The sequence below is a fragment of the Alosa alosa genome, chromosome 20 (genome assembly GCF_017589495.1).
Source record: "Alosa alosa isolate M-15738 ecotype Scorff River chromosome 20, AALO_Geno_1.1, whole genome shotgun sequence".
NCBI lineage: Eukaryota > Metazoa > Chordata > Actinopteri > Clupeiformes > Clupeidae > Alosa > Alosa alosa.
Window position 1 is genome coordinate 30346736 of NC_063208.1, and position 22875 is coordinate 30369610.

General features: G+C 39.4%; 1 protein-coding gene across 3 annotated transcripts in view; it reads left to right on the forward strand.

Moving 5' to 3' along the window:
• slco2b1 (solute carrier organic anion transporter family, member 2B1) overlaps positions 1–22875 on the forward strand; it is a 217344-nt gene that overhangs the window by 176968 nt on the left and 17501 nt on the right. For all 3 annotated transcript variants that reach the window (XM_048229425.1, XM_048229428.1, XM_048229426.1), the window contains one exon: positions 19184–19306. In XM_048229425.1, coding sequence (XP_048085382.1) covers positions 19184–19224 — 41 coding nt within the window. In that variant the 3' untranslated portion in view covers positions 19225–19306. The remainder of the gene's footprint in view (positions 1–19183; positions 19307–22875) is intronic.

Here is a 22875-nt window from a genome sequence, read left to right on the forward strand (position 1 = left end):
CTAGACCAACTCTCTCTGTGTGTCTCCATTCTACAAGGATATAAGACACATTTCATCCAACTTTCTATCCATTCATCCTCTTCAAACCATTCACTCATCCACCCATTAAACTATCCATCAACATCCATTAAACAATCTGCCTATCAACATCCATTCAACTTTCTGTCTATCAACATCCCTTACACTATCTACATTTAACTTTTAAACTATATACTCTGTCTCAGGCTTTAAGCATACAATTAGCTCTATTGCTCTAAAGCTCTATTAAGACTGCCGTTAAGCAATTAGAATCCTAGGCCAGGTGGCCAGGCCACCTGCACCCTATCAGTTTCTCAGGCTAACCTTTTAAACTATCCACGTATTTGACTGTTCAGTCAGTCCAACTATATTAAACCTCATCTACCTAGTTCAGTCATTCCAACTATATTAAACCTCATCTACCTAGCAAATAATTTAACCATTTAAACTATCCACCTATTTAACTGTCCAGTCATTCCAACTATATTAAACTTTGTCTACCTAGCAAATAATTTAACCTTTTAAACTATCCACCTATTTAACTGTTCAGTCATTCCAACTATATTAAACCTCATCTACCTAGTTCAGTCATTCCAACTATATTAAACCTCATCATGTTGGTTTGCCAATTAGCACATCATCTGTTTTAACAATATATTTCACACCATATGTTTTGCATTTTCATGCACTGGTAATTCCCTGGAATTAGTTTTCCTAGTTCTTATTCTTCCGCTTAACGCATTTAATGCAGCTTCAACCCGTTTAGCATTAGAAACTTCATTCAAACTATGTTCACATAGGTCTTACTTAGGACATGGGGGCTTTGTATTTTTCATCTTTGTAACTTTTATACTTTTTAAACTATTAATTAAAAAAAAACTATTCAAAATTTCCCCATAGACTTAACATGGGCTGATGACATCATAATAGAGCACTTAAGCAATTAGAATCCTAGGCCAGGTGTTCCGGCCACCTGCATCAACTGTCAGTTTCTCAGGCTTTAAAGTGCGTATGTCAGGTTAAAAAACATTTTTGACAAATGAAGGGACATGAAGCAAGATAGTAGTGAGTAGTTATTTTTTCTTGAAAAAACAACTTTAAATGCAATAGAACAATATTTACAGTTATTTTTATAACTGAATTTATGAACATTCCAGGAAACATTCCAGACACAATGATGACCTCATAAGAGGGAGTCCAGCAAAGTTGGTCAATTAAAACACATGGAATGAGGGATCATAAAGTAGTTTTTTTACACTGATGAGGCCAAAAACATGACCTAATTCCAGTATGTCATGCTAGAGTCTACTACCTGCCTGACATAAAAATATCCTGATACCTTTTTTCTTTACTGGCAACCAGTATTGATCTTAAAATGTGATGAAGAGGATATGGGTAAGTAGCAATGCTTGAAAATGCCAGTTGTGTCACTTACCATTACATAGGCCATTATATAGCCTAAACTAAGTAGAATCAGTAAGCAACTCATTAGTCTGTGTTCAGCCAACCATGGGCATATATGCTTTTCTTTAGAGACCTGACTATAAAAACCATCAGTGTATATGTGCTACCACACATTTGCTCTTTATATACATCTGCTTATCAACTAATGTTAGCTATAGACAGACTATTAATTTGCTTACTGATTCTACTTAACTTGTTGTATATGAAAGCCTATTTTATGGCAAATGACACAACTGCCATTTTGAAGCCATGATACATACTAATAGTGATCCGATCCTACTCACACCCCTAATCAATTTCTCACTGATGATTGGATGGCCATGATTTACCTAAATTTTGTAGCCTATTCGTCTTCACTTTGTCCCTGCCAGTCAGGCTCATGCTTATGAACCACTGGTATGTCATAGAGAACATTTTTGGCCTTATCAGTGTAAAAGAAAATGCACTTAAAACCCATTCTCCCCTATGCTCAACTTTGCTGGACTTCCTCTTATGAGGTCATCACTGTGTCTGGAATGTTCATAAATTCAGTTATAAAAATAACTGTAAATATTGTTCTATTGCATTTAAAGTTGTTTTTTCAAGAAAAATCACTACTCACTACTATCTTGCTTCATGTCCCTTCATTTGTCAATTTTTTTTTAACCTGACATACGCACTTTAAGCATACAGTCTCATTCTCTTAATAAGACTACACATCTTGTTCAACTGTTTCCTCTGTCCACAACATAATTTAACCATTTAAACTATCCACCTATTTAACTGTTCAGTAATTCCAACTATATTAAACCTCATTTACCTAGAAAATAATTTAACCATTTAAACTATCCACCTATTTAACTGTCCAGTCATTCCAAATATATTAAACCTCATCTACCTAGCAAATAATTTAACCTTTTCAACCATCCACCTATTTAACTGTTCAGTCATTCCAACTATATTAAATCTCATCTACCTAGTTCAGTCAATCCAACTACATTAAAGGAACCATGTGTAAGAAATGTATTTCAATTAATCATAAAATGGCCCTGATATGTCACTAGACATTAAGAAATCATGTTCATTTCAAATACTTAAATCACTGACAACAGTAGTCCGGCCAGGATATTGTCATTACAGTGCATGAAAATGCACTGTACTGTTCTTCCTAGGCTTCTTCTTATTAGAGTGCATGAAAATGCACTCTATTGTTATCCGATTTATTACAGTGCATGAAAATGCACTGTACTGTTCTTCCTAGGCATTTTATTACAGTGCATGAAAATGCACTGTACTGTTCTTCCTAGGCAACTTCTTCTACTTCTTCTTCTTATTATTCCGCTTACCACTTTTTCCGTACGCAATTTCTCTTGAACAGTTTAACTTAGAAACTTCATTCAAACTTTGTAACGTAGGTCTTCAAACAGATCGGGTTGGTATGACTTTTCAACTTTGAAACTTTTATACTTTTTAAACTATTAAAGAAAAAACTTTTAAAATCCCCATAGACTTAACATTGCCGATTGTGACATCATAATCGGCCGTTAAGCAATTAGAATCCTATGGCGGGTGTTCAGGCCACCTGGATCAACTGCCAGTCTCAGGCTTTAAGCATACAAACTGGCCCTATTAAGACTACACATCCTGTTCAACTGCTTCCTCTGCCAAAAACTGTTTCAAAATAAAAGTCCTCACTACAATATTTCACTATTAAACAATTTAACCCTTTAAACTACTGAACTTTTTAACTGTTCAGCCATTGTAACTGTCTTGGTTACGTCATGATGACAGCTGATGACATCACAATGGACTAATTAACTTGATTTGCACCTGTATCAACTTCCAGCTGCTCATCTAGGCCCCATCAAAGAATCAGTTCAACTGATTGCACCTGTATCAACTGCTTTCTGCTGAACTAGGCCAACTCTCTCTGTGTCTCTCCATTCTACAAGGATATAAGGCACATTTCATCCAACTTTCTATCCATTCATCCTCTTCAAACCATTCACTCATCCACCCATTAAACTATCCATCAACATCCATTAAACAATCTGCCTATCAACATCCATTCAACTTTCTGTCTATTAACATCCATTACACTATCTACATTTTTTAAAACTATATACTCTGTCTCAGGCTTTAAGCATACAATATGGCTCTATTAAGACTGCCGTTAAGCAATTAGAATCCTAGGCCAGGTGGCCAGGCTATATTAAACCTCATCTACCTAGTTCAGTCATTCCAACTATTAAACCTCATCTACCTAGCAAATAATTTAACCTTTTAAACTATCCATCTATTTAACTGTTCAGTCATTCCAACTATATTAAACCTCATCTACCTAGCAAATAATTTAACCTTTTACACTATCCACCTATTTAACTGTTCAGTCATTCCAACTATATTAAACCTCATCTACCTAGTTCAGTCATTCCAATTATATTAAATCTCATCTACCTAGCAAATAATTTAACCATTTAAACTATCCACCTATTTAACTGTCCAGTCATTCCAACTATAGTAAACCTTGTCTACCTAGCAAATAATTTAACCTTTTAAACTATCCACCTATCTGTTCAGTCATTCCAACTATATTAAACCTCATCTACCTAGTTCAGTCATTCCAACTATATTAAACCTCATCTACCTAGTTCAGTCATTTCAACTATATTAAACCTCATCATGTTGGTTGCCAATTAGCACATCATCTGTTTTAACAATATATTTATATATGTGTAATATATTTATATACACACCATATGTTTTGCATTTTCATGCACTGGTAATTCCCTGGAATTGCGTTTTCTAGTTAATTAAATATTAGTTGTTTGCTTAAAATCTGTATCTTAATGTTTTAACAAATCTATTAACTAATATTGTATTAATATATGTTAATAGTTACCTAAACATATTTTTGGCACTAATTAACAGTTATTTCTTACATCATTTAAATGTTAAATGTTTATTTACAAACTATATGCTAATATAAAAGTTAATGACATATTATTATTTCTCTAGCTTTTCTGATTAGCTTTGTGGAGAATTTATGGAATTTATGGTTTATGGCTTTATGGTCTTGTGGGGTGTATAAGGCACCCTACTGCCAGTGGTTGGTTGTGTGAGAGTTTGCACTCCTCTTCTTCCACTTCATCCTTATTGGATACCTCTGTGGTTGGCTGTCCTGTAATTGGTGACTCTCTGTCTAGTGTTTGAAAGTAGTGTACTCTTTGCCTTTGGAAGTACTATTTGGTTGCTGCTTGAATTTGGTGAAATTCAGGGGAGGGGGGTGTAACAGAGTTAGAAATGTAGTTTAGTGTTTGTATGTGATTTTTGCCGTAATTAAGCAGCTTTATTGAGATTGGTGTTTTGGAGCCCCCTTTGGAGAAACGCTATACTGCAAGCTCTGCTGCGTTTTTGTCCTTGTATTGTTGCCATAGCCGATCAGAAGCGGTATGCTTCGCATTGTGTAGGTTGACTGTATAAAGCTCTCCCCACTTTGTTTTAATTTTGTAACTGTAAAATGTTGTTTAAGTTGAAAACTTTGATATGCCAATTGTATTATGTTACTTTACATGTATTGTTAAGATTTGGGTGCAATTCTAGCAACTTAGAGACCACGAGTTCATACACACTGAGTCTAACGTGACTAGCTGTAAACTCGCTAGCAACTTTCCATGCATTCAGTGTAGTTTAGCTTAGTGTGCATGGAAAGTGCAATTCAGTCTAGCAGTGATGTACATTTAGTTTAGCATTATGTTTATGCATTACCTCCGTATGGTCTCAGAATATTAATAAACTGTCGTTCTGTGCACCTGAACATTCCATGTCGCATGTCTCCCTTGCTAGTAGGGCTGACAGTGATGGTATAGGAATGATTCATGTAATATAGCCCATTCAACTACTTGTTGTTTTGTTTTAACTTTTCCTAAAGGAATAAATGTGATAAGCCAGTTTTGGTCTCAGTCCCTTCACCGTCTGACTAGTTATATATTACTAATATATTAATAAAGCTTAACCAACTTTATTATAAGGGTCCCCCATACTGATAGTTATATATTACTAATATATTAATTAAGCTTAACCAACTTTATTATAAGGGGCTCCACACTGATAGCTATACTAATATATTAATTAAGCTTAACCAACTTTATTATAAGGGTCCCCATTACTGATAGTTATATATTACTAATATATTAATTAAGCTTAACCAACTTTATTATAAGGGACCCCACGCTTATAGCTATATACTACTAATATATTAATTAAACTTAACCAACTTTATTGCAAAGCGGTTCGGCCCGACAACAGTGGCAGCATGTCAAGGTAGCTCCGTGTTTTTTTCTTGAATTTCCCCTTGGGGATCAATAAAGTATCTATCTATCTATTGTAAGGGTCCTATGGAGAGCGTTTCATATTGGGACAGGCAGAAGCACAGTTTAATAACAATTAGTTAAATAATAATAAGTCATTAACTTTTCTATTAGCATATAGTTTGCAAATAAACATTTAACATTTAAATGATGCAAGAAATAACTGTTAATTAGTGCCAAAAAGACATTTAGTTAACTATTAACACATATTAATACAATATTAGTTAATAGATTTGCTAAAACATTAACATACAGATTTTATGCAAACAACTAATATTTAATTAATGATTAAAAAACTATTAACTTGTGCCAAATAGATATGTTAGTAACAATTAACAAATATTAACAAAGGGTTAGGTAATTACTAGTTTGCTATTTATTATGGCACCTTATTATGGAGTGTTACCAATTTATTGCCTACTAACACATTTGCACAAAAACCTAATTTCTGAAATGTTTTCTTCATTATTTTCATCATTCCTGCCCACTGCCATAACTATTTATAACAACTCCCCTTTGTGCCGTGAGAGAAAATCTTATGCCGAGAGTCAATGCAGTTTACAACCTCTTTAACAGAGACTATATCCAATTGTATTTATTTTTTAACTTGTATGTATGTTTATGTGTGATATATGTTTATTAGGGGTCCGAGCAGCGTAGCTGCAGGACCCCTATTGTTTTTGTACCGTTCATTTTTTGCCAAAATTCTGTAAAAGTCATACTGCAGCCTAAACCGTAACTCTAGTAAGGCCTAAACCGTAACCGTAAGGCCTAGGCAGTTAAGACCCACGAGACCCCCTAGAGGTTATTGTGGATAGCAGGGACCTACTGTCGAGCGAAGTTGCACGTCTTCCTTCTGCGGCGCAGATAACCTATTACTCCTATTTTAAAATATCCCCCTTGGAAGTTGATCGGGCTTCCGTGGTGGATTTATTGAGATGTTTATGAAACTAGATGTACTGCATAGCGGTACAAAATATGACCGCCGCTCAGTCCTGTACATCCGTTCCGCGAAAATAAATCACACTTCAATTTGTCTCCATATTTTACTCCATCCCCCACTCTTGAAACTTTTGTGTGTATGCTTGTTTGGCATGCCTGAGTGTGTGTGTCGCGGCACAGAAAGTACCCTACTGGTACTGAAAAGGTGAATAGATTGTAGAATAGCCAAAGAAGATGTAGAATTGTTATAAAACCTTTAAAATCTCTAAACAATCACAAGTAGGGCAGTTCATCACAGTTCATCCATTGCAACTGGATTGATGAAAGGTCACTTACACCTGTAGGCTACATTGTATTTGGGAAAAGCAAAAGGTATCAGCATAATGTTATTTATTTATTTATTTTTTATGTATTTATAAACAAAAACATCTCTGTCAGTTCCATGCCATTTTCAACAGCTATCAAAAACAAAGGTCATTTTTGGATGGATGGATTTTTTGTGAATGTTTCTTCTTCTACATAAGATTTTAGTCATCTTTAGTTCATGTAATACTTTATTGTCAATGCACAAATTAAGTAACAGTAGTCTGAAACGTTATTGTTAATGCACAAATTAAGTAACAGTAGCCTAGTCTGAAGCGAAATGCTGTTTTACATCTAACCAGTGGTGCAAATAACTGACATGTCCAAATGGGCCTTGATGAAATCATTAAGCTAGACTGTTCATACACATTTTAACGGGCCAAAAGTTGAAGAGCTTTGTGCGTTATTGTTAGTGCAAATATAGGCTGATTCATGTTCCCTTGCATTGTTTAACTGAGGTCCATGGCTAGTCTGGCTTTCATCAGACCAAGCTCAATCTTTTAAGAAATCAAAAAATAAATAGCGGGCAGATCAGGCTGGAGTTCACCCAGCCTAGTCCATAGGCACCGATATTGTTTAATTTTCCGATTGAGATATACACGCTCTGGCTATTCTAAATGCAAAAATGCATCAGGGAGTTATGACAAAAGCGGTAACTAACAAACTAGATCCTAATAGAAAGTTGTTAGCTTCCTAAGCTACAGGTAGGATTATAGAGTAGGCCTATTGACAACATAAATTGTCAATAGGCTATGCTAGCGACACAAAATAAAATCTCCTTTGGAAACCAATGGCTTACGCCTTACAGTATCAAGCGGACTTAAACTGTCATATCATTGGCGAAAAGTTGTAATAACATTCAATGAGCTCCATGAGTCAAGGAAAGCGAATGAAGTAGCCACTTCTAAATGGGACCTACTACACAGTAGCTTAAGGTGTTTTGCTAAAGCAGCCATAATGAAATGAAGGTGTCATTGTTTGGATACTTCACACTACGTGCTTTTTAATTTCACAGACTACAACTACCAAGCTGTAATCAAAGCACATCGATTCCCCTCTCACACCCTGCACGCACTTAAAACAAAATAAACAGGCGTCTCAGTCTCCGCATGTATAGGCAAAACTGTATCAGACCCGGTTATAACGTTGGTAAATCTTCCATTGCACAGAATGATTTTGTAGCACGTGCAATAAATGACAGTCGAAAGATACAAACAGTGCTGCTATACATTTGTTTGGTATAACCGCATTTATAGTTTTCTACAAATGCAATAAATCAAATGCCTCCATCACTCAACCAACGCTAACGGTAACATTACCTAGGTCCTTATTGATATTACAAGATTAACGCATCTGCAGTAAAACCAAGCATGTCCGATAAACATCCTCAGATTTATTTAGGCTTCAAGAAGAAATGGGAATTACACTTCATGTGAACATCGTCCTATCCTTATTAGATGTTAAGCTGCGGTAAATACAGTCCTTGTATGAAGCGTCCATTGTTTTTCCAACCCACTTTTAACTTCCAACAAAATTACGTCTCACTGCAACGATCATAATCTAGTGGACAAACGACTACTTCTCGCCAATACTGAAAATGCAGCCATGATGATGATGATGATGAATATTTATTTTGGCTTTCTTTTTTAATCCTACTGATTTTCATTTTTTTTTTGCGGGGCAAATCACAAATGAGTGATTATGAGCCAGGTTGATGTGGGCCCTTGAGACCAACATACCATAAAAGATTCACAGAGAACTGTGTCTGCCCTACCCTCCTTCGGGGGTCCAGTCCAGCGGGGGGCTGCAGATGAAAACGAAAAATGACGGTTCCATGCTATCCATGTGGGGTACATGCTCACCAAGTTTTGTGTACCCCGGTCTTTCAGTGTCCCGGGAATCCTTGTTGGTGTCGTCCACTAAATGTACACATAAATTATTTTATTGTAAGGCCCCCCATGAACGAAAGTACACAAAACTTGGCATGCATTCAGAGGGTGTCATAATGATCCTACACTTTTAATTTAAATGCAGTTTTGACCTTGTCAGCCAGAGATATTGAGATGAAAACACCTAATTTTTTGCTTTTTAATTTTTAACTAGGGGGCGCTATACATGAAATAAGTGGTAATGGGATGGGTTGACATACCCCTTAAGACCAACATACAAAAAAAAAGGTGGACCTCCTAGGCCCCACGGTTCTCGAGATATTCACAGAAAACTGTCTCCGCCACCCACAGGCCAGTTGGTGTATAGTAACATAAATTAATTTATTGTGTGGCCCCCCCATGAACGGAATTCCACAAAACTTGGCGTGCATACAGAGGGTGTCATAATGATCCTACACTTCCAATTTCGTGCAGTTTTGACTATGTTAGGTCACAGATACCTTCAATTACACCACCTCATTTTACTTTTTTGTGTTTAACTAGGTGGCTGCTATACATGAAATGAGTGGTTATGGAATGGGTTGACATGGCCCCTGGAGATCAACATACAAAAAAAATGGTCCTCCTAAACCCTACGGTTTTCGAGATATTCACAAAAACTGTGTCTGCCCTACCTCCTTTCGGGGGTCCAATTCAGCAATAGGGCTACAGATCAAAACGAAAACGATGGTTCCATGCTATCCATGTGGGGTTACATGTCCACCAAGTTTTACCCGGGTCTTTCAGTGTCCCGGAATCATTGACGGAAATTTGGGCATCGCGAAAAAAAAAAAAAAATCTGACTAAACCTATATGACGCCGCTTGGCTGCTTGGCGGTCATAATAATTTAACCATTTAAACTATCCACTTATTTAACTGTTCAGTCATTCCAACTATATTAAACCTCATCTACCTAGCAACCAATATAGTTTGTTTTTACCTGTATGATATTTTATTATCATATTTTTGCATTTTCATGCACTGTATTTCCTTCAGGAATGCTTTTCTAGTTGCTGGTGCATGAAAATGCACTGTACTGTTATTCCAAGGCATTTTATTATTATTATTGAAAAAATGCACTGTACTGTTATTCCAAGCAGATATTATTACAGCATGAAATGCACTGTACTGTTATTCCAGTGTTTTTACAGTGCATGGAAATGCACTGTACTGTTCTTCCTAGGCTTCTTATTCTTCTTCTTTTCTAACGCTTAATGCAGCTTCAACCGCTTAACGAAAACTTTTATTCAAACTATGTTGTGAGGTCTTACTTTTAGACATGGGTGCTATGTATTTTTCAGCTTTGTAACTTTTATACTTTTAAAACTATTAATTAAAACTGTTCAAAATTTCCCAAGCGCCGGGCGTCATAATAAGGAGCTTTCACGCCCTAGGTCTCGAACAGTTGGCTAACGCGTGCAAAGATGTTTGACCCTATAGTTTATCTAGAGACACAGGTTATAGGCTACTTCTTGCTCCAGGTTTTATAAGGATGGAGATTTTGTTACCGTCCAGCAGTACTAAAGTCCAATAACCAAGTCTTAGACAGAGCAGATGAATAACCACAGAAGAAACCAGTTATCTTACCCTCCTGCTGGAATTAGTAGAAAAACCAAGAAAAAGACACAAATACTGCTTGAAGAATTGGATGCCAAGGTTAAATGAGTTCTTTACTTTTCAGCACTTTGGTGATGTTACAAAATGCTTGGCGTAATATCCACTTGCAGGTTACAATGTTGTAGAAAATGGAAAAGAGTAAATCCATAAAATAGGAAAATAGTAAATCCACAAATGGAGGAAGAGATTACAATAAAAATGGTAAATCCACAAATGGAGAAAAAGAGAATATAAGAAAAAAGTAAGTCCCTCAAAAGGGGAAAAAGTCAGCTGATTGTCTTCTGCAGTCACTCTCTGTCGGAGTAGCAGGTCTGATATCTGCAACAGGTTCCACGGAGTTTAGGTCCGCGACTCAGCCTGGCACTCAGCCTTTGCCTCAAACGAATTTTAGAGGACCGCAACCGGCATGACATCATAAAGAAAAACCCAACGAGTTGAAGGAAGGAAAAAAGAAGCAGCCCGATCATTTGGTTCGACCCCTATTTATACTAGGTAGACTTGACCTCCCCCACACATTCCTAAGGCAAATCAACCCTACTTTCCCACGACAGTTTACAACCTTCTAGAAGTTCCCACGATAGCTGGGAATATTCTCCGCGGTAGCTGGGAATATTCTCCGGGAATATATAGCTAGGAATATTCTCACGATAGCTAATACATTCTAGAAGTCACTGATCTTAACCAACAATTTAAAATGACACACATTACTTCTCATTACATTTCGGAGATGCAACATTACATTCAGGTTTACAGATAGTTTCCAGAGGTTACATAAACAGTTTACATTCAATGACAATTATAACAATGTGACACATTACATTTAACAACATACACTTTTACAGTCATCAAGAGAGATCGGTTACATTCTTACAGGTTACAAACACTTATGGCATTACAATGCAATCTGAATACATTCATTTAAACAGTTTTGAGACATACAATTCTCTAAGTACATAATTCCCTAAACTTTACAATGTCAGGCTACTAAAGTACTTATATTGATACACTTCATTCATCGCACTTTATTATTTATTATGAGGTCATTGTTTGCAGTTATGGTTCATTTTCCATTCTTTAATTCACATTCAATACTCATCAAGTATTTCTGAAGTCAGGGCAATCTGGTTTAGTAATCCAGCACATTGTTCAACATCTGTTTCAGCACATTCATTCACTTCCACGCTTTCAGGTGAACTTAATTCAATAGTAGGTTGCAAGGTCATTGGTTTAACATTACGATTCAATTCCTGGTCAGTTTCTTTCCTAATTTGCCTAATCATATTTCCTAGATCAGAGAGATTACCTTGATAGCTAGGGCTGAATCTAGCCTTTCTGCGTTTTTAGTTGTAAGGCGGTATTGATTTTGTGCTACATCTGTGGTCCAACATTGGTTTCAGGCAACATTCACAATCTAACTCAAAAGTTTTTTGAACAACACAAAGTGAAGGTTTTATCCAGATCAAAACCAAGAATAGATTATATGATCTAATCCAATTTCAGGATCCTTGTTTCCCTTTGAACAACCCATTTTCAAGATTTGATCCAATCCGATAGCCGAAATCCGATAACTGAAATCCGATAACCGAAATCCGATCACGTTTCTTTTGAACAATTGGGCCCAAACAATCAAAGCATATGTAAACTAAAAAACTATGCTACCTCATGTTCGTTTTGCTCGGACCCCGTAAATCACCGCTTGCGGTTATATTATTATTTATTGCTGCTGTAACACTATATATGAATGAATAAAGTAATCTATCTATCTATCTATTAAACATTGATCTCAATACAAATTTCAAGTTTTTGCCTGAAATTGCACTGTGCCTATTTACAAGGGCATTGTTCCCACCTCTTTTGGGGCCTACCATCAAATGTTGGACCTCTATAGAAAGCTGAGAACCTGTGTTTTTCATAGGAAACAGTCAAAATAACTGTGTGATGTACTCACACAGAGTTACAGAGGCTAGAATATATTTTTTTCTTTCTGCCGGATTACAAGCATCTCTGAACTGACCACATTTCAGCCCTCTAGGTCATTTGATATCCCTTAGAAACACAACTGAGTTTTTGACAGTGATTGACATGGCGGGTGGCATGTGACAGGTTGGGTCGAACCATCCTGGTTTGGGGGTGACTCTGGGTTTTTAGGATAATGAAATTGAATAGCCTACTGAAATATAAAATAAATTTTATGACCTTATATTTTCCTGAAATATTTATTAAATAATTAAATAAAAGTATTTTTGCATGGATTCTGCTTTTTAAATATATGTATATTTTAATTTTTTCATGTATTAGTACTAGCAATGATTTTATTTAGATTTTTAAAGAATCTTTTTAAATAAATAAAAAATTTATATTTTTTTATATTTAAAAAAATATAGATAGCGTATTATAAAAATTCTTATATTTTGACATGTATCTCACCACAGCAAGCTCAGCTCTACATGCATTTCATGTGTGTGTAGGGCAGACTGTCCTGAATCTGGCAATATCATTGCCATGGTGGAGGGATTCTCTGGGGCTGAGCAATTTACAGACATATGTGGTGTGCGCCTTACAGAAATAAATGCCATTTTTTTATTTAGTGATTAAAATGGACCTTTCTGCGCTCCATATCTGTGACAGAACTGATCTGACCTGACTGAACCCGAGTTTGCGTGTTAGCCAATGTGTGCATATGGTGTCTGCACCTATGATTCTCTACAACTTTTTACTGCATTGCCATGAACAAAGTAAAGGCAAAAAAGGTGTGTCTTTGTCGAACAAATTGGAATGCAATGTGAGCCTTGAATTGGATGCCATGCAGGAATTTGCTAGGATCTCAAAACCGGATTATGAACATTCTTTGCCATAGAGAAACACAGAATAGCGTTGGATTATAAACATGCTTGGCCACAAAAACAGACAGAAACGTGAGGTAAGTCGAGCTATATGAAGTTGTTATTTTGCCGTCACTTCGTCTGTTTTATAACCCAGAAGGATGTACTTGGTATCAAATGATAGCTCTGTGTCTCCTCTTTCATCTGACATGTATATCTATGCGGTCCGTTCAAACGAAGTACGCGTGCAGCTGTTTTTGTATCTATTTTCATACTTTAGCCATTACAGACAAGTGCGTGGTCTGCTCTGATCCCATAATAACGGTTTCATCTGGAGTGCGATGAACAGTTGCGGAGCAATGTATGTAACAGAGAAGAAAGGGTTTGTTTTTTGACGGACTTTGCGTCAATCGGGTTCTAAGGGTTAAAATATCATGTACACCCTGGAGTGCCTTCACGTACCCCCAGGGGTACGCGTACCTCCATTTGAGAACCACTGAGATAGACTATACATCTGTACAACTAATATTGGATAATACAACATGAAGATTCAATTTCTATAGATTCTTGTGAATATTTCAGTACCCAATATGTTGCATCTACTTATGGTGCTGCAGCTACACTGCAGCCAGAAGTCAGGGTAGCACCAAAAGCGGCGGAGGGGGAGGGGTGGCCTGGAAAATCCAGACCCTGATAATCTAGAAAGATTAAGGGTCTGGCAAAGAACAATTTAATTGCCCAACTCGAGGGGCGGCAACAAGCATGCATTTAAAAATCTCACTGCTGCATGTTTGGATAACACTAGACCATGTTTACTCTGAATTATTTCGGACTTCGACACAATCGGATAACACTACGACCAATGTGTACTGTCCTCCAACGTTGCAGCACTGTCTTCATCAGTTTAGCTGGTTTCCCTGAATGTTGGGGTAAAAGTAACGTGCATCATTGCTCTTTGCCAGAGTGTCTCGCAGAGACAATTCCATTGTGCTCTCGTGAGAACTCGGGATTTCCAGGGTAGGGGAGGGAGGCATTTTAGATCAAATTTAATTGAGACATAATAAAATGAATCTGAGAATGTAAAGTACTTTACAGATTGTACATGAAAAAAGTTGTCATTTTTGGATTCCCAAGAGCCAAATGTCTCCATGTAGGGTAGTGTCAAGCAGTGAAGTGATAGTGGAGCCACACAGATGAGGGGCGCTGCTTGTTCTGTCCCTCCCAAACTGCATTAAAATGGTGTGTTTAGCAACCAGAATTTCAAAAACTTTTCAGGGGAGAAACTTCCGGACACCTGCCAATATTGTCCGGACCCCTCTCAGAAATTACTTCCAACGTCCCTGCAGGGAGTTATTTATAATTTGGCCAGATTGTTTCACTTCCCTATACCACAACCCCCACACTTTTAAAAAGCTTGATACGCCTCTGCTCTATGGAGATTCTTTAAGTAGTCCTGAACTGTACATGCCCACATGTTTCCTTTCAGGGCCAAAATGCCCGACCACAGGGATCGATAGTCCCCCTCTTGGAGTATTAACACCCAAATAGTTAACACTCAGGGCCAGATATACTAACGTTTTTGCGCCCACTTCAGGCGTATTTGATTCGCAACGTGCACATAAAAATATTGCGAGGTATGTACAAACAGGCCGCACTGAGGAAAAAGCGCAGACTGCCTGTCGCGGGAGCTGTGAATGGCTATTTGCGATTTTCTGTGTCATGCATATGCATTCATAGGAGGGTCAGGGGAAAGTGTGAGTATCGTGCAAACATAAGGGAGGAGAAGTGCTAATAGTGATTGATTAGGTCTCCCACCATATGTATGAAAACAGCGCACGTCTGTTTTGCGGTAAAAAACTTGTGCCTGTTAAAAGCAGGTGTAATCCAATTCGTGGTTAAATGCGTCAATTAGAGACACTTTTAGAGACAGCTGAATCAGTATTCAGAGCATCGGTTTTCTTCATTGTACTATGTCAAAAGCAACCTTAAATTTTCTTTGCCTTTTTAATATCGTATTTTCACTTAAACAACATACACTTCCCATCTGCTAGACTAGGGTATTCAGTCATAGCCGTAGTCTACGTGCAGTAAATAGTTCAAGTATTTTTTAAGTAGATTAGTAGAACTGCTAGGCCTACTCTGTATGTCGATGTTCGTTGACATCTTATTATCATAAATGAACGCTAAAGTTTGATTCTAATCATAGTATTTAGCGGTGGCTTTCTTCTAACCTATTTAAATGATTTTACATTTCCAAGACGTTTGTATATTTTATTTACACAGAATCACATATTACAACATGGTGTCACGTAACTCTCGAATCGCAAAGAACGAGCTGTTACATGACTATGCCCTGATCTGTCTATTCTATTAGAATGACAGGACAACTACTTAACAAAATCCCCATTTTCCCAACTAAGGACAGCAATAGTACTACAAGGAATAATAGTATTGAAACAAAGAGTGCTCTGTGAACTGGCCAATGAACATTTGATCAGTTAGCAGAAAGCATCTGAGAAAAGTTTGGTCTTAAGTCTAGACTTAAAACTGGCTACAGTTGGGGAGAGAATGGACTAATATCAAATAGTTTGAAGAGAAATTACACAACTATACCTGATTTAAGTTTGGGTGCCATACACTCCGAGGTTGTTCCGTTTTGTCAATGATACAATGACATATAGCTACTGTTTTGGACATCCCACCATGACGAATTAGGCTATATGCAGCGAATGATAGGCTATTTGCAGCCAATATCGCCTCAGTATTTTGGCTATTCTTGCTGCTGCCGACCTGAGAGCTGCCATACTAACTGACAAACTGTCGCTGTCAAAATCCACCGAGCTGCTAATCTGCTGATCTGAAGATTCAGACTGTTCCTGGCTTCCAGTGCTCTCCAAACTGCCAGTAAATCTTCCAGGTTAGTCAGTCATAAAGACACGCTGTGCGCAGTTTCATGCAAGTCGTCATCATTGCCCTTGGACATTATTCAGCCAGATAGATGCAAGCAATTTGTCTAATTTAACACTTTTTTTTAACTTTTTCTATCATTTGTTCATTTGTTTGTTGTCCGTCTTGTATGTCTTGGTGTCACAGGTACATTGGCAATTACGCCACACCATCTGGCATCTTTTGTCTTGTGTGTCATTTGTTATTTTGTAAATATATTTGTTTATGTCTCGGTGTCACAGGCACGCTGGCGAGTACGCCGCTCCATCCGGCATGTTTTGTCTTGTGTGTCAGTGTTGTGTGTGGAGCACTTTTGGTGCACTCTGTGTCCATTATCTTGTTTGATCTGTTTTCATTTAATTATTTTAATTGTTTGTATTGTAGCGTCGGCGCAAAAAGACAGTGTTAGCGTTCTCCCGCGAAAGGCATGCTGGGATACGGGGGTGAACATTTGGGGTTTATGTCTTTATATCTCCTAAGTTATACGTGTAAAGTTAGCGTCTTTATTGGGACAAGTTTCCCTTTTAGTTCTCCCTCGTGTGTGATCCTTTTTGTGTGGGGGGCTGCGTCCTCCCCTGTATGTGTAGTGTGTGTGTGTCTGTTTGACCTGCCCCGTGTGTATTGTGTTCTGTATCTTGGTGTGTCTTGGTCTTGGTCTGTGTGCTCTCGTTCTCAGCTAATAAACCTTTTGATTGGATAACTGTGTGTGTCGCTATCAAATCGTTACATTGGTGTCAGAAGCGACTTTCGAACATGGCCTCTGCCCAGCGAGTGAAGCTGGGAATGGAAGACCATACCTCTGGGTGGAGGCCCACGCAAGAGGATCCGGAGAGTGTCCTTGTAAGGGCTGCTAAAAAGCTCGGGGCCTTCTATCGTGACTGCCGACGGAGGAGAGGAGCTGTCGTCTGGACCTGCCTGCTGCCATGGGAGGAGATCTTGCCGGAAGAGGGGCCTGAAGAAGCGTTCGCGGAGCAGACGACGCTGGCCTGGGCACTGACTCCGCTGCGAGCCGCAACGCATGAGCAGAGCCGAGGGAGAGCGGCGAGGAAGAGGTTCCTGGACGGTGGACGGTTGGCGGAGCCGCTGGAGGCAGCGAACTCACGACGGTGGGGCAGCTTCGACGGAAAGGCCCTCTGAACTCTGAACTTTAAAACTTTTGGGTGCGTGTGAGAGGCACCGTGCTGTGTAGGCGCCAGTTCTAGTTGGCCTGTTGGCCGGCGCCTTTAAAAAAAATTAAAAAAAAAAAAAACAGTTTGTTGTGTGGAGTTCGTTAGCATGACCATCTCGGGGGTCGTGCCTTCGCCGAGGCCGCGAAGGAGTGGAACGGGCCGGGAGCAGAGCAGGACGGCTCTGCGAGATGGCAACACGAGGAGGGACGCCGAAGACGGTAGCAGCAGCAGGAGAGCTCAGCGGGTCCGGTTCTGGCGGAGTCGGTGCCTGTCTGTCCTGGTCGGCGACTTCGGAAAGCCGGAGTGGCGTTGGTGCAGCTTCATCTGACCCCCCCTCGAACCCCGGTGCTTGGTACAATGTCGACGGTTGAAAAGGCCACCTAGGAAAGTGCAGCCTGAGGGCGGCTGCTGAGAGGGAGCTGGTGACGAGCGGGGTCGGCCACGTGGCTGCTAGCACGCCCGAACTGGATTGCTAGCAGCGTGGCACCCCGTTAGTGAGCTCCTGTGGCCCCACGGATTTGCACCGCCTGGACTGGAGTGGATTTGGGGTGGTACATGTGGCTACACGTGGACTGGCTTGTTGGTGGGCTATGTAGCGTCGGCTTAAAAGACAGTCATTAGCGTTCTCCCTGCAAAGGCATGCTGGGATAATGTTTGGGGTTTATGTCTTTATATCTCCTAAGTTATAATGTAAAGTTAGCGTCTTTATTGTGACAAGTTTCCCTTTTAGTTCTCCCTCGTGTGTGATCCTTTTTGTGTGGGGGGCTGCGCCCCTGTATGTGTAGTGTGTTTCTGTTTGACCTGCCCCGTGTGTATTGTGTTCTGTATCTTGGTGTGTCTTGGTCTTGGTCTGTGTGCTCTCGTTCTCAGCTAATAAACCTTTTGATTGGATAACTGTGTGTGTCACTATCAAATCGTTACAGTATGTTTGTTATGTCTCTGTCTGTCATAATGTTACCATCATTGCCTCTCCGTCCGGCGTCATGTCTTTGTTTGTTTTCACTTAACATTTATGCTGCCAAACTTGCACTTATTGTCAAGGAGAATTGCAAGTGCAGCCACTGTCACACATTGAACAAAGTAGTCACCTAGCGTGCACCTAGCATAGGTGGCAGCGCCTTGTAGGAGGAAAACCAGCCTTGCAATTTAGCTGACGGTGAGACATTTCGGGAGAATCGTGAAGCATTACCAAGTCAATAGATATAGCTCTATTTGGAGATTGTCTTCGTCTGTTGCTAGTCATTCGGCTCCAAAACAAATGCAAGTGTACCATGTCCAGGGGGAAGTGCTCAAACTGTGAGAAGTATTTACAATGGCAAGGTAAAATATAAATATTCTGCAACTCTAGGGGGAGCTCTAGAGTCGCAAAAATACCCAAAACTGCATTGGATACCTTTAAAATACTTGTTTTACACCATAACAATCAGATCTTCCCTATGTGAGTGTAAAACAAAGACAGGCAGAGAGATGAGTAGAGAAAGAGAGAGAGAGAGAGAACCGTAGAGACTTGCCTTGACAGTTACAGTAAATTATTTAATAACAACAATACTCTGTCTCCTTACAGCATTTTTTTGCCAGCACCTGTCCTGTATGGAAAGGCCATAGATACAACTTGTATTCTGTGGGGGGAAAAGTGTGGGAAACAAATGGCATGCCAGTACTACGATCTGGATAAGTTCAGACAGAGGTAAGCTTCTTTTTGTCCTGTCCACATGCCAACACGGCTGTCCATTTGGTATTGATATCCAACCAGGGCTGGAGTGGGACACTTCATTTTACTGGGAAAATACAAGTTCCAGGGGAAATCTAGAAATAGTCATTCATAAACTTCAGGAGCAGGGACGTGCACAGGGCAGGACTAATGTTGCCTGGGCAACTGCCCGTCTGCCTTCTTTGGCTGAGATGCCCCTTCCAAAAATAAACATTATTTTCAGGGGTTAAAGTTATCCATTGCTTCGACAAATATCCGTCAACTTTATTTCCGTAGAGGACATCCCAGCTAGCACAGTTACGTTGCCATTACGTTGGTGCAATGTAATTTAATGAGTCAAAGGTAACAATTCGTAACCATAATGTAACTCCCAAACGTTGCCAATCCGTAACAGCTACATCAGGTTACGTGGCAGCAACATGGAATGCCATTTTGCCATGTTGGAGAGTTACGTTGCGGTTACGAATTGTCACCTTTCACTTTCCACGTTCCTGCAACATTGTGGCAAGGTATTTTTGGTCATTCAATTACATTGCAGCAATGTAATGGCAACGCCACTGTGCTAGCTGGGTTACCAACTGACAACATTATCAGTTGACCAGGTCAGGATGTTGCGGCAACAGTATTTACGGTAATACGATAACTTTTCCAAGAGACCATAGCATGACATTGCGGCAACGTTATCCACATTATCAACTGGCAACGTTATCAGTGGATCAGGTAAAGATGTTGCGGGCAAGACTACTCATGGTACCAAATGGCAACGTCATCAGCTGACCCGATGACGATGACGACGTTGTGGCCCCATTCTTGACGGTACCAAATGGCAACATCATCAGCTGACTAGTTCTGAACATTGTTGGCAACATCACTCAATACTACATGGCAACGTCATCTGCTGACCAGGTGAAAAACGTCACGGGAATGTCACCCACGGTACCAAATAAAATCATCAGCTGACCCAATGACGGCGTTGTGGCTCCATTCTGGACGGTACAAAATGGCAACATAATCAGCTGATCAGGTTAGGACGTTGCGGGGATGTTTCCCATAGTACTAAAAGGCAATGTCATCAGCTGAGCCGATGACGACATTGTGGCCCCAGCACCAGCCACAAAATATGTAGCATCGGTATAAAACTTTTAAAATCTCTAAAAACAATCACAAATAGGGCAGTATCACAGGTCATCAATTGTGGTTGGGATCTAAGCCTACTGCAACTGGATTGATAAAGGGTCATGTCACCTGGCTATATTGTGTTTAAGAAGAGCAAAAGCTATCAGCATGATATGATAATTTATTTGGTTGTGTTTTTGTAAAAACAACCAAACAATCAGAGAGGTCATGCCATAGATTTTTTTGTGATTTATTCTTATACATACACATTGGAAGCCAATGAATTTATTTTTGAATAAGAATAAATTCTAAGATTGTATTCATGTTTAGTTCATATTTCTGAGTGTTTAGATTATATTCAACTTTATTGTCATTGCACAAGTGAAATACCACTAACAAAATGCAGTTTTACATCCAGTGGTGCAAATGAGTAGGCTAACTGACATGTCAAAAAGTGCATCCATGAAATGCGTCACTAGACCGTTCCATGCACATACAGTATGTAGCCTACTGAAGACAGCTGAAGGTCTGTGGCTAAAGCAGCCCTAATTGAAGAGTTGTGAAGGGTTTTTTATCGGAACCGATAATGTTCTTGTAAAGGCTCATTAAGCATTACTAAGCCAGAGTAGTGTTATGTTGACAATTGGTTTATTTGATGTTATAGGTTAGACACAAAAAATGACCGCAGTGTAGATTAAGCTATCACTCATGAATGCGGAAGTAAATGTTTTTAAATAGAGGCGGTCTTGTGCGCCTCAACATTTCACAATTGGCCAACGTCATCCCAACACCGAGAACGCGCACAGATCTGAGCTGAAAGCCTAGTTTGACAAATATATTACATAACTGCTATCGTAGTATCACTCAACGTATACCCCTGAGTCAAGGCTTTGTGAAGCCTCGATATGTCTACATAGCCTAGATATGTCTAACGTGCTTCACAGTATACCCCACTGAACAACCAGTTTTACCAGAGACTTTCTAATGAGGAGATACAGCACTCAAAAAATCCTCCATAGTAATGCATGGGGTTAGTTTGTAACGGCAATATGGCAGTTGTCTACACATATCACAACCCTTCCGCGGCAAAACGTCAACATGTGAATACATTGAGCCAATCATGTGGTGTGTTGTGAATACATTGAGCCAATCATGTGGTGTGCTATGAAGACATTGTGCCAATCATCTGTTGTCCGCTGGAGCAAGATTAGTGTCGTGAAGCCTAACGCACACACATTTCTGCCAAAATAGATGCCCGATAAGTGCCCAAAAAGCGTTGCAATATGGCCGCCGAGTGGAGGTACTTGCCTAAAAGGACTTTGGTCCTAGCTCGAGTTGCTGCAGCCAGCAGCTAAGGCAGCCATGTTCATGCTCCCCGTGTGTAGCACTGTAGCTGCAGCAACTCGAGCTAGGTAAAACTGATTGTTTTTGTTTTGTTCATACCGACAGTACTCAGTCACGTTGAGAAATGGAGATCTATGGGAGTTCTCCTTTGAGCAGTAGTTGATTTTCAAAGTTAGTTGCACTCATCCTTGGTCGCTTTGCAGTGAACAGTAATCCAGCACAACTGAAAAGCGCCTAATAGGCAGCTGAGGCAGGCAGGCCAATGTTGAGTTGCAGAGAGTTTTTTTTTTTTAGAAACGAGCACAAGGTTCAGCAGATTAAAGGGCATCAAACGGGGGAGTATAGGGCCCCAATGGAGGAGAGGGCCCTTGAAAAGTGGAATACGGGGGGCACAACATTTTCACCAGGCATTAGTAATAACTCAGGTAATCCACACATAAAAAATCTAAACAACTCCATAAGTAGAGTCATGTGTAATGAAGTGGAATAACACAGGGAAAAAGTATTGAACACGCTAAGAAAAAGCACTAAGGCAAGGAAAGGGAAGGAACGAGCTGGAATCTGTAAGTAGTTAGAGAGTAGTTATCCTTTCTATCTGTGCAAATTAATATAAGCTTGGTTAGTAGCCTACATATTGATGGACTATAAAAAGGTTTTTCATTACCAAGGTGTCACACAAGAAACATTTCATGATAGATAAAAGCAAAAAGCTCTCCCAAGACCTTTGCAACCTTATTGTTGCACACAACATATCAATGACACTGCTTACAGATGCATTTCAAAACGTCAGAATCTTCCAGTAAGCAGCATGGGAGCCATTATCTGCAAGTGGAAGGAACATCACTGCATCATCAACCGACCATGCACAGGATCTCCTCGCAATATTTCTGACCAGGGGGCCAAGGACCACTCTGAGAAAGCTCCAGAAAGACTTGAAGGCAGCCAATTCAATTAAATTCAATTAAACAGTTCTGGAAGTAACTAAAGATCAGGATTCACAAGAGGGACCCCTGGAATCTGTTTAGAACAATGGGCCAAAATCACACCTGATACTGCGACTAATAAGTTTTGTCATACAGGAAATG